Below are 13,531 nucleotides of genomic sequence, written 5' to 3'. Positions count from 1 at the left end.
GATTAATAGATACGACTCATATTACTGGTGTTACATTTATTGGGAATACATTTATATGGGTCATAAAATGTAAAGGTAGTGTGATCTCTGCCCTATTGGAGTTAAAAAATGACATCGATGAGTTGTAAGCTTACCAACTGGGAAAACAGAGGGTACGTGGTCTGCATCTCCAGCCACCAGTGAGGGAACGATCCAAGTGAAGCCATAACCGGTGAGACCCACAGAATGAGCCACCTCGAAGATAGTGCTGGCCTCCTCTTTTGTGCAGTACAGAAGGATGACGGGACTCTGCAGTTTCTTCAATTGGTTCTGGATTTTGGAGTCACCGTCATCCACTGACATGTCCAGCAGGAGGACTTCCTCCAGCTCCCAGCCTACAAAGCTATTGTCGATGGTACTGCGGACCTTGATGGAAAAGAGATGAAGATTTAATGGTTTGCAGTAGCAGAGTAACAAAAGGCAGCTATTTTTTTTTTAACGTTGAAAGTTTTGACAGAAAAAATCAGTTGGATAGCTGCTGACTTCAGCAACCAACCCAGTTGTAAGTCGAACTTTTTTTTTTGTTTTGTTATGCAACTATCAAGTGTATGGCTGGTGTTGTGCATTACTCAGAGTCTCATAGCATCGCCTTGAAAAAGTCTCTGCTCGGCCCGGGAGATAAGCAGCCTCCAGCCTCAGTGAGCAGCTCTATTTAGAAAAAAACTAAATGTTCAGCTGCTCTGGGTTTTCCATTAAAGCAATGAGGGAACGGTACGTGCGGGTCCATTTACATCAGAGTCTGCCAACCTTATCTTTTTTAAAAGCTGGAAATTATTCTTTGAACCCAAACGATCAGGTCCCTCCGCTTTGGCTGCCTTTTGTAAGGAACCACTTCATCATATCAACTGAGAAATATTACAAAATAGGGTGGGGGTAAAAAGCATGCACATTTACACACATCAGCAGATTCTACAGCTGGGGGGGGAACACATTAAGTGAAAGCACTCCTGTAATGTGCTCCAAAGCGACAGATAATAACTGCTTCTTTCAAATAGAAATAAATGTTCTTTCCATGAAATGATATTCCTCACTGACCCCCGACTTGTTCGGAACTGATGTTCATTTCCAAAGGCAGCTTCTTCACTGTGATGAAAATGTAGCAGACAGGTGGCATAGCCACCTCCTGCGTTTGCTTCTCAGGCTTAGCGTAACCACTTAGAGTGAGCATGCTACAACTCTTTGCTCACCTTATTGACAAAGTCCTGGTAGCCTGGGTAGTATGTGGTCACTATGGAGAAGATGTACCAGTCATACTCCTCCATGATATTCAACATGACCGAAGCCTGCTGCTCGATCGACGGGCCGAATTGGAAAAACATGGAGTTGTCGTCCTGGAAACAAGAGACGGAGAGCCAATTAGCTAACAAAGTCCACCAGCAAGAAAGGGGAAGTAGAAGACAGATAATTATGACACATGCACAGTGACTGTGCGCCTCTGGAATAAATGTAGATAACAGTCATGATAGATAATTTTATTCATATTAAAATGGATGCTATACCTCGGTGTTTTCAACATGGCAGTGTGTCACACTCAGAACTTGTAAATGTATCAAGCTTAATTTATAAAGCTTCTTCAAACGTTAAAAAGATCAACCTGTATTAGGCCAGCGGCTTTCATCGGGGTAACAAAAAAACTAGAAGACTGAATTCTAATGCCATTGCCAGCAGACTTGAAGTGACTTGCCACTTGTAACATTTCCACGGCGACAGCAACTTAAATAATGCCCAATTGACTGACAAACAAATATGGATTTTTACCAAGCCAAAAAACAGATTTCAAATGGTGTTCATATTGCTAAAACCAACATTCCTTTTTGACCCAACTCTTCTTGAACGTGACCTGACTCCAAAGGGAACTATTCCATGAACTACTAGAGGCAATATTTGCTGTCAGTGTCCCCTCAAAAGGATTCTGAAGTTTCTATTTTAGGGTCAAATTACTCCATATTGTCAACACAGCCTTCACAAGTATTACAACAGAGGAGTGCAAGAAAAAGGAAGCGAAGGAAGTGCCGTCTGGTGCTTTGAATCAGGGCAGGGTCAGCCATCCATGTCAAAAGCGCCAAGCGACTCATCAGGACGCGAGAGTCGAGATGGATTATTCATGAGGTGTAAGTGACTGGAGGCGACATGGCAGAGGGGCTGTAATGAGAGCGGCATCATGTCAGGGGTCTTCGGTGTGACAGCGGCTGACGACCGGAGCGACAAGACTGACTGCTGTTTTTGCTGTCCGGCACACCGAGGATGCACTCTGCTTCTGAAGATGCGCAGTGGAGGAGTGTCTACACTCTGATGCGTACATATACGCGGAAGACAAAGCACCTTTAAGGACTTTGGGAAGCACGCTACAAATAAAATGAATTGTTCAGATGAATGCTTTGATTTAAGTGATTCAACCACTGCAGGCTTCCTGGAAAATTGAAAATGGGGAGAATTACTATGCTTATTTGCCCGGAGCTTATATGCAGCACTTTGCTGCACACTTCATTAGGTAGAAGTGCACACTTTAATGTCATCCAGTATTTCCAGTATTTTTTTTTCTCAGCTAGTTTAATGAGGTAAATGAATAAGTTTTTGAGTTTCAGTCAAAACTGAAGTTTTTGATTATTTAGGTTGGATGGATGGATGGATGGATGGATGGATGGATGGATGGATGGATGGATGGATGGATGGATGGATGGATGGATGGATGGATGGATGGATGGATGGATGGATGGATGGATGGATGGATGGATGGATGGATGGATGGATGGATGGATGGATGGATGGATGGATGGATGGATGGATGGATGGATGGATGGATGGATGGATGGATGGATGGATGGATGGATGGATGGATGGATGGATGGATGGATGGATGGATGGATGGATGGATGGATGGATGGATGGATGGATGGATGGATGGATCATACGGGTGTCAAGGGAAAATCTTAAATGTTCTTAATTGGTCTAATGCGCAATGAAATGTTTGTATGTGCATAGCATGCATGTATCGACGTGGACCATCGATCATATGTGTGAATCGTACAAGAGAGTGAGGGCTCATCAGGCACAATACATCACATTGGACCCCCAACTTCCGTACCCCCCCGTACTTTTTCTGCCACAGGGACAGAAATGATCTGCTACCTACTTTTCACAGTAATGAGGCGCCAACACCGCAGTGTCAAGAGAGGGTGAAAGGATTGGCAGTGTGGAAAAAAAAAGGTGGTGGGGGTTGTACAAGCAAATTGAGGGAGAGTTAACACGTGATTTGCATCTGTTGTGGGATCAACTTTTGCCTTGGGTGTTGGACAACTCAAATTTTCTCTTGGACACCACCCTGTTTTTTTTATTATCCAGTGACACACTTGGCCAATATAGTTGATTCTGATCAAACCTGTAGGCTGTCTTAAAATTCTAATTACCGTATTTTCCGGACTATAAGTCGCTCCGGAGTATAAGTCGCACCAGCCATAAAATGCCCCAAAAAGTGAAAAAGCCATATATAAGTCGCTCCGGAGTATAAGTCGCATTTTGGGGGGCAATTTATAGGACAAAATCCCACACCAAAAACAGTCATGAAATAGCAACAACAGGCTAAACGATAGGTATGCTAATGTGACAAATACAAACAAAGAGCTGAGAACGGGCCTGACGTAACATATAGAGTGATTAAGCACAACTATTACATGAATAACATGTTTATAAAACCATCGGTGTCACTCCAATTCATTAAATAGCAACAACAGGCTAAACAATAGGTATGCTAACGTGACAAACACAAACAAAGAGCTGAGAACGGGCCAAATAATAATAAATAATAATAATAAATATAAGAGGAGCAAAAATAGAGCAAGTGTACATGCAGCAGACAGTGGACTTGGATATGGTGCTTTAAAGTGTTAATTGCTTTATTTGATGTTTTCTCCATTTTTTATGTTTTGAATATGTTCAAGATAAAGATATAAAAGCATGTGAAGTGATCAACTATACTAAAACTAACATGGGAAGTGGTCAACTATACTTGTAAGTAAGTGATGTCTTAATGATCAAGTAAAAATTTGTGAAAAAAAACATATATAAGTCGCTCCTGAGTATAAGTCGCCCCCCCACCCAAACTATGAAAAAAAGCGCGACTTATAGTCCGGAAATTACGGTAGATATACACAATACACCCAGAGGGATGATTTATTTCATAAATCATTTGATCAACCTGCTACAATCAGGTTTATTTAGGACTGGTTCTTGCTGCAAGAACAGATGAAGCCTGCTCAGATGAATGGTGAAACATCTTTCAAGACAACCACAACAGTCCACTTGCAGTCCATTGAGAAAAAAACGATGAATGGATGAATGAGACAACCCCTTGACGATTACATTTTGGCACATATTTTAAACGAGTGCATGACCGCATCTCCATTTGTCTATCCAGCATACGCCGCAGCACTTTCTACACTGTGATTTAGCCATTTTAATTGTCCTGCGGGATCAATCGTTTTGTCACAGCTGACCTTTCTGTATTTTCTCTTGGTGACATGTTGAGCCAGTGACGTCTCGCACGCACACAAACACACACGCATTCCTCCTTGGGTTACTGGGCTGCCTTTTCATTTCCTCCCACTTACTCACTCTCTCCATTACCAGCTCAAGCTGCTTAAGTTGTCATCGTTTCCTTACTGTCACTTTTTTTCCCCTGATTGTCTAAAAAAAAAAAAAAAAAAAAAAAAAGCTGAGAGGTGTAATAACTCTTCAGATCAAAACCTGCCATTCAGTGGGATCATAAGGTCACCACTTAATCTGTTCCTTCTCAGATTACAATTTTTTTTTATTATGCTTTCAAAGATCATTATTGCTGTTTAATTCTTATGCGCTACTCGAATGGCGTCGGTGATACTTTTTTTTTCCTTTGGTACCTCTGACCCGCTCCCCTATTCCTATTATCCAATTCCTCTGTATGCTCCATTTTTTGCCTCATGTTCTACAGCTCATTAGTTCATGTCACGAATGTGTGAATCCTATAGGGCACAGTTAGAGCCCATCTACTTTTTCCTTGCATCTCTCAGACGCATACATGCACAGTAATTATACGAGGAGGCCAGCTAAGAGGTTTGTCACTTCATTTTCCGGCTCCCTCATTTTGACTAAACTTCTAACGAGTGGGTTGGATTCAATTTATTTGAAAAACGAGCCATGGATTTTTGTGAAACAAACTTATTTACGTAACGAGGACGGGAGTCAGCAGAGTGATGAATCTCACCAGGGCAAAACAATCCAGATTTGGATAAGAGACACATTTTAAATACATTCTCTCCCAGTGATGGATACAAACCTCTTCTTTGGCCCTGGCATCACTCCTCCAAAAAAATTGTTAATTAGTCAGATGTGTTGGAGGATCGAGATTAAAATAATGTACGAGTTATGCTGCACTGGCGGAGCTAGAGGGGGGGCCGTGGGGGCACTGGCTCCTGATTAAATTCTTGGACCCCCCCAGGCCAGACAATTGATTTGTTTTTTTCAGATTTTTTTTTCCCATTTCCCCAACAGTGTTTATTTGCTATTTTGCTCGGGGGGAAAATGTCTTTGCAAGCTGCTGATGAATGGGACATGGAAAGAAAGAAAAGCCATGGTTCTTGTCATGCAGTGTGCAACTCGTCTCCGAGTCACAAGTACACTTGATCCTGTGCATCCTTTTCATCAGCACATCTAAGACAAGGGACTGTGATAGCGATCTGTTCCACGCACGCCTTTTAATGCACTGCTTCGTCTCATCCTGACCGGATTATTGCGGCGTCGTGGTTTTAAGTCTGCCGTGCTTTAAAGTCTACCAATGCCTCAGTGTGACGGATTAATGTCCAAAAGTTTTGCTGTTGTTTTTTTTTGTTATTTGTGGGGGGGAAGTCTGGACAAGTAAGAATGATCCGAACAACGATGCTTCCAGGCTCAAAAGTCAGCTTAGGTGTCAAAACTGGGACTACCTCAACCAGCTTGTGTGGAATGTTCTTGAAAACCAATAAAAAATGTATTCTACACAACAAAACAATACTGACATAATTAAATACGTACGTAAAGACAATCTGATATACACAAACAGGTCAGAAGGAGTGCATTGCCACTGATTTACTTTCAAGTCGACGCTAGCATGGAGCAAGTTGTGACCAATTAACATTCTGTCACTTTGGTGGTTCTTGCAGATAAAAATTCTCTTACATCTTGCCACCTCTTCATTCTCACGTCAGCGAGATCAAACGTGCCTTTTAAACTTCAATACGCTCAGAATGGCCGTGCTGAATATGCCAACGTTACACCGTACACAAATCATCACTCAGGGAGGCATGTTTCAACTTTTGTGCGAGCCACCACCGCAACCATAGGCTGTGTTCACATCCACAACGGCGCAAACGCCCGTTTGCATACAGTTAGACCGTGCTTTGCGTGAGACTTGCCCATAATGTTCAAAAAAGTTTTACCACAAACCAAACTAATATTCGCCATCATTGTAAACGTTACCATCCATCCGGCTAGGAAGACTTTAAGGTCGGGCTTTTCAAGTTCTACTTCCCCAATTCTTTTGAAGGCGGCATAGAGCCATTAAGACTGTCAGGGATCGTCCTGCTGCGTCACTGTACAGTGCTGAGGGCCTGAAAGGATTTGGCAACTCATCTCCATGTCATGCCTATGAAAGCCTGTCTCCAATTAGATTTGCAAGGGGAACAGCAACGTATCAGCCCAATGCTCAACAAGCTCTGGTGGGAGCGGATTGGGGAGAGAGAGAAAGAGAGAGAGTGCTTGACAACACAGGCAAATGCTAAGAACTCACAGACACGCTCACATCGTGACACACAAAACGGCAGTGTGCGCATAGCGCCCGGGCAACAATCAGCTTTTCCACTTCATCACACTCGTCTTTCGCCTCCTTTCATCTTCTTCCCTCTATCTTCCCCTCCTCACAGTCAGCGCGCAGCCATTGCTGTCAATCGTTCCCAGCGTGAACCCGCCACCATATTTCAAATAAAACACACACACACATAGTAGCCCACTATTATTTAATCTCATATTCATCTGTTTAATTATCATTGACCCCGTTTCAAAAGACTCTCAGCTTCCCATTTTAAACATCCTATAACGTCCTGATTGAATGACATGTTGCTATTTCTGTCCAGGAAATGATTGGCGAAGCGGTGGAATATGATTCACTCCCGCAGTGGGACTGTTTCTCCAGCGTCTGCACGCGTGTGTGTGTGGGCTGCATTTAAACACGATAAAAATTAGGACTTGGTGTGTGCATGTGTTTGTGTGTGAATTAACATCGTTACAAATTATTTTAATTTAGGTAAAGATATTTCATGGTCCAGCACCCAATTGGAGTGGAGGTTCTTTGTTTGGCTGTTCATTAGTAAAGCCTGAATAATCCTGATGCTTTATGAAATTAAATACAGAGATTATAGACGACTTGATTGCTAGAAATTTGGTCAATTGTGAGATGCAGGCCCTGATTTTTTTCAATACGTACACATCCAATTGGATTTCAATAATTAATTATTTGGTTAAAAATAGCAATAATATTTGGGCAAATACACAAGCAAATAAATAATTGGGCCAGAAATTAGTCATTCAAAACTATTTTTGATCAATAATTCACAATCAAAAGGGAGGGATTTGTAATTTTTCGAAAAATCATAAATTCACAAGACATAGGCAATCCGGATTGCAGTTGCATAATCATTCAAATACACTTTAAGCAATTTTATTTCTTCTTTTAGGGTAAGTAAAAAAAAAACATGATGGATTTATGCATTTATCTGCCACTGTCTCTGCCAGTCCAAGCCACAGCCAAGGCTTCCTATTTACCTCTCCAAAAGAAGCCATGACGTCCTCTATTGTGTGCCACCAACTACTGGCTTGTAATCAACTGACTGCCTAATGAGCGCTAATTAATCTCTTTGTCTTGAAACCGTGTCAACCTCATTTACAAACGTGCAATGACCAGTGAACAGTCACCTCCATTGTGACTATGCGCACCACGAGAAGGAAGCAATTAAATGCCCTATTCAATCGTCCATTGTTACACTCCTGACATGATGTTATTCAAGCCCAAAACGTTGCACAGGGAAGTAAAGCTTGTTAAGAGGAACACTTGAAATGAGAAGAACGTTTTTTTTTTTTTTGTATTGGTTGACGCAGGACATTTTCAACTTTCTACTCAATCTTTTTCCAGCGTTGCATTTTAAACGTGTGCTGATCTTCTCATGATTTCGGATATGTTCCTACCACACTGAAAGAGGCAGATGAAGAAGTTAAACATCTCTCAGGAGCCCTTTAGGGAAATGGAACATGGAAAAGAACATATTCCGTATTGCATGAGAGGCAATCCAAACCATGCGGAGGAAACTAATTTCAGTGGCAACAATCTTGTTGTTTTATCTAGAACAAAGTATCTTAAAGTAAAAAGTAGCTTTTAAAAGAACTAGATAAAATGTTTTTATTTTTTATAAATTGAAAAATGTATCTTTGTGTTTCTATTTATGCCAGTAACATACATTGACAGGAAGCGCACTTAAATATTCCCTCTGCTGTCTTCAAACTCAATAAAGCTAGCCCCTCCCTCCCTCGTGGCAATAAAAGGTGAATTAAACTAACAATCCCTTCAAAAAGAGCAAATCCTGCTAAGACAAGCGGGGGAGTCAATTCAGCGTTACCCTTGGCCTCGCCAGTTAATGGAAAGCGCCTTCGTGAAGAGTTGATTATGCTCGTTTGCACTGGCGGCAATGCAGGTAATTAATCACTGACACGTGGGAGCCGTGTATACTGATTGGGAAAGATAGCGCCAATCGAAACTAGCCGCACAACCAATTAGCTATGACCCGTGCGACCCAGTTGCAACCGGATGTCTGTTTCAGAAAAACATAAATGGAAGAAAGAAAAAGAGGTATAGATACTATATTGACTTGTCTTTGTGCATGTCATCGTATTCTGCAAGAGTCCAAATTTGTGCAGCGACGAAGATGGAACTCATTCTCTGCTTTGCACCGAGTAGTGAAGGTGAGCTTGTCACACAGTCAGAGATGATGGCAAGGCTTTACTCGGCCCGCTTCTATTCAAGCGCATCCAAATCACCCCCGTCAACAGTTTGGATAACAGTTAGTCACACGTGAAATGAAAAGCAACACTCAGCACTATAGTGCAACTGCACTTCTTGGAATTGAGTGTGTTCTATCATACACGCATTCTGACATTTTTTTTTTTTGGGGGTAATGTCTGTTTTCCCCACTCCAGAATAAATTCAAACCATTGAATATATTATATTATATTATATTATATTATATTATATTATATTATATTATATTATATTATATTATATTATATTATATTATAGTATATTATAGTATAGTATATTATATTATATTATGTAAATTAGATTAGATTAGATTATAGTCAATGTACTTTACTTTATTTCATTTTTGAAATAAACTATTAGTCATGAGCATGACTCAGTGTTTGGATTTCTAGAAAGCAAAATTGTCACAATCATTTCATTTTTTAAGGGTTTCAGGGTTTCAACACTTCCCACACTGGAATGAAAGCTTGGAAGGAGGTGTAAAGATAAAAAGCTGGTTAGTATATTAATCTGCGGACATGAATATGACAGTCGATCATTGATAATGTGATGATAATTAGTCGATAAAACCGTTTCTAACATAAATGAAGGTTTCAGTCTTTGTGAATGCACCTCGAGGCAGTTGGAAATATTTTGCATTTAAGCTTCAACATTTACATGAAAAAGATGGTAGTTTCCAAGCATGTAATCATCTTAAATTAGGCGGATTGTGTGATCTCCAAATAAGCCACTTTCACACTGATGCTTCAGGCACTTTGATTCGACTAAATATGCAAAAACAAAGTAGTTGTGTAAAAATGCCGCCTCTCATCAGCATACTGCAGTCTCGTAGCAGTTCAAGTCAGAGCCTAAAGATATCCCAAGTGCATGAGTTTTTTTTTTTTTTTAAACAGAAAAAAATCAGCAATAACAATAAACTTACTCCGTGACACAAATCATAACTTCTGCTTCACAAGTAAGACAAAGCATTTGTTGTTAAATTCTAGGGTGGCGGGAAGGTGTCAATCCATGATTTACGACAGACAGAGAACATTTCTCAAATAAAAGTGGGAGAGCTCTATTTTCATTTTTCTCTGTTCAAATCATATTCTTCGCAGGCTACTTTCCTGTTCATAGAAAACAGCTTAAGCTTGACGAGCAGGACTCTGGCATTGGCAATCTGGCCAGGGGGCAAAGGTTCCCCCTGCAAGTTAAAACGGTGAAAAGAGAAAATAAACTCATCTTTATCTAGGGGGGGGGCTGGAAATCCAATAGCACCCTCAAGATATTTCTGCCCCTCACCCCTTCGAAGCAAATCGATTATTTACAATTCAACTGCGCTCAATTCGATTGTTGTGATTGGCTGGCAACCTTTTGCTGCTTAATTCATATCCCAAAGTTAAATCTTATTGTCAAAAAACCCTAACCCTAACCCTCTTTAATAAAGAAAGGAAGGCAAGTACTTATCATCCCTCCTTCCTGTTCCTGTCTGCCATCCATGTCATCCGTCTCTCTGAACACCTGAGGCGAGAGGTGCACGCAAGAGTCAAGTGCACCGTGCAATTTGAGCCACAAGGTTCAAAACCTTGTCATGACGTGATTTTCGCTCCTTTCCTGCATCTTTTCACCTCGTCCTCTCCCCTCGCGGCGCATCCCTCATGTGTTTCCAGAAATTCATCACCACCTGGGGGATGAATGTGATTCCCTCCCAGCTCTCATTTGGAAGCTCACCCTACATAACTCCATTCACTGGTGGCTCCTGCTCATTTTCTTTCCTTCACGTGCTTATCTCCTCTTGGCTGCACACAAGCAACATGGAAATAAATGAATTGGATGAAATCAGGATAAGTGTGGTCGTGTGGTTACTGATACGGGAGAATCAATCATCCTTTTCATCAGCCGTCTCCATCCTTCCTTGTCATATATGTCGCCCCCCTCCTCTCTCCTCCATCTGTTTTTCAATCTTCCTGCTCTTCAATTCTTAGAACGTCTTTTGTCATTGTTATCTTTTGTCATTCTTCCTGTTCCAACTTGAACAAAAAACACACTCCTGGCCTCTCTCAAGCTTATTTTATGTTCATGGAAAATACAAGTGCAACACAAGTTGGATACTTTTCCTCTATTTTGCCTTTTTTTTTTGGGGGGGGGGGGGGGGGGGGGGGCACACGTCTTCCTCAAGTGGTTGTGACTGACAGCAGCTGGCCTGTCAACTAGGTACGAGTCAAGATGGCAAAAAGTGAAAGAGGGACAGACAGGACGGCGTGAGGGGATAGGAGGAGACGTTTCTAATTCAAAGAGACATGCAGTGTTTCCGTGGCAACTCGGTTCCCATGGAAACGGCCGTGCTAAAGATGCCATTAGTGTGTGGGAAAAAATATATATATACTCTGTTGCACTGTATATGTGTAAAAATATCATCGCGCTGGCATTTGCGCACAGCGGCGGCGGCGGGCCGACACATGAGCGCAATTACAGTCAATAAAACACCTGAGGTCGACCATGATAGGCCAATTACGATACTGTTGGTTGATCCCTCTTGGGAAAACAAGTGACGATCATGCTGCTAACCACACGAGCTGCATTTATAGCTCTGATTTGACCGACTCAAAATTTGGCTGCAGGGGGCAAATTTCTCCACGTATTTGCTCATGGATGATGACATTCTTCAGCCCGAGACCACCGATGTCAAGATGCCGATGATCAGGCTTACGCTGAATATAACTAGCACAAACTAACCGTGGTTGACAGAAGTGGACCGTAGTCCTCGCTGTGTTTATTATGGCAGGGAGGAGTGTGACAGAGCTGCAGGAATGACTCAAAAGTTCCGGTTGTTATTGCAAAGAAATGTTCCTGAACGTCACAAGAGCTGCAAAAACAGCAGCCAGACATTGTCATTATTTTGTTACTAATTTTGGAGCTCTAAACCTTGCGCAATACGGATTTTAAAATGCATTGTAATTCATAGCTCAGAAAAAAACTCCAACTGTTTCTAAACTAATTTGACTATGATTATGATTGATGACGGTTATTTTTATTACTCTGATAAAAAACAAGGACAGATTCTGAGTCAGTGCAAATCTCTAAAACCTATTTGCATGTCTGTTACTAAAAAAAAATTGTAAAGCTTTGTCGATCACGGATAACTGTATGCGATCGTCTCGATTTCCGTCACTCTGAGTATCATATTGGTATATATCACCTAAACTAATTCCCAAAATTAAATAAATAGCTTTTAGGCTGTTGTGCCCTCTGTCACTGATTGATTCTGCTATGGCATTAAAAAAATAAAAAATCCTAAACATTCCTTACTATAAACTTTTTTCCCGTTGAAATGGCAAAGAATATAAGCCGTGTGAGCTGGCGCCTGTCGAGGAGCAGGGCTTACTTTGATGCCAAGCAGGAGGCTGGGGGAAAAAAAGGGAGATTAGAGAGAAGAGCGGCTGCAGACAAAGATGTGGCGTAAAGATACTGGAGGACTGAATGAGAGTGAACAGGGTGGAATTCGCAGAAACAGAACGGAAAATTAAGGAGAGCAAGTCGGAAAAGGAGTGTTGACTAAATGTGACTGCGTGTGACAGTCTGCAGGGGAGAACAGCTGCAGTGTCACGGCACATCTCAGAGCCTGTTATCAAACTCATACAAACTATATATATACATATACATATATATATTATATATGGAACGAGGTCAGTGCTTCCAGAAAGAAAGAGTGAGGGAAAAGTGCCACTCAATGGGTGTCACTGTCAGCATATATAATGGCCAGCCAGTTCCATATGTCAGTCATGCTCAGCAGCTGTCACAAACACATTTCACATGCTGTGCGTCATTGTTAATACAAACACATCTTTGGAATGCAGGGATATATGTGAAACAGCAAATTTGACATACTGTAGCTCAGTGGTACTCAAATATAAACCCTAATGTATATGTATAAAAAAGTCTACTAATATTTGTTCAATTTTTTTAGTGTTTGGGGTGTAAAAGATGAAACTTTCACTGCATTAGTATGACTGATACAACTCAATTATTATTAGTATTATTTTTATTTATCTTTGAGTGTGAATGTAAACTAAACAACTGAAATAAATGGTTACCCAAACGTGCATACACATAACTAATAATATTCTGCTACCATTCAAAGAGCCTTGTTATGGAATTGTTAATATTAGAAAAAAAATCTCTTGTGTGCGCGAATTGTTGTTTCGCTTTGTTTTGGTTTTTTTTAAAAATCCCCTTTTATGCACCTTTCTCTCTGCTCAACAAGTTCCACAAGTCTGAGCGATGAATAAAAGCATCCCCCCCACCCTTTCCCCCATTGCATTTAGAGCTAACATGACCTTTTGGAATTAAATACTCCGAGCCGGCTGTCTCCCCCATTTACCGGCCCTCTCAGCCTGATGCAAAAGCATGAAAATC

General features: G+C 41.1%; 1 protein-coding gene across 6 annotated transcripts in view; it reads right to left on the bottom strand.

Moving 5' to 3' along the window:
* The window catches only part of grin2bb (glutamate receptor, ionotropic, N-methyl D-aspartate 2B, genome duplicate b), a 58,068-nt gene that overhangs the window by 26,029 nt on the left and 18,508 nt on the right, over positions 1-13,531 (bottom strand). For all 6 annotated transcript variants that reach the window (XM_068650621.1, XM_049721042.1, XM_049721045.1 and 3 more), the window contains exons 4-5: positions 1,227-1,370; positions 135-405 (exon numbers count right to left, since the gene is read on the bottom strand). In XM_068650621.1, the coding sequence (XP_068506722.1) occupies positions 135-405; positions 1,227-1,370 (415 nt within the window). The remainder of the gene's footprint in view (positions 1-134; positions 406-1,226; positions 1,371-13,531) is intronic.

Source organism: Syngnathus scovelli, chromosome 5 (genome assembly GCF_024217435.2).
Source record: "Syngnathus scovelli strain Florida chromosome 5, RoL_Ssco_1.2, whole genome shotgun sequence".
NCBI lineage: Eukaryota > Metazoa > Chordata > Actinopteri > Syngnathiformes > Syngnathidae > Syngnathus > Syngnathus scovelli.
Note: the sequence above shows the minus strand (reverse complement) of the source record. Positions and strands in the feature narration are given on the sequence as shown.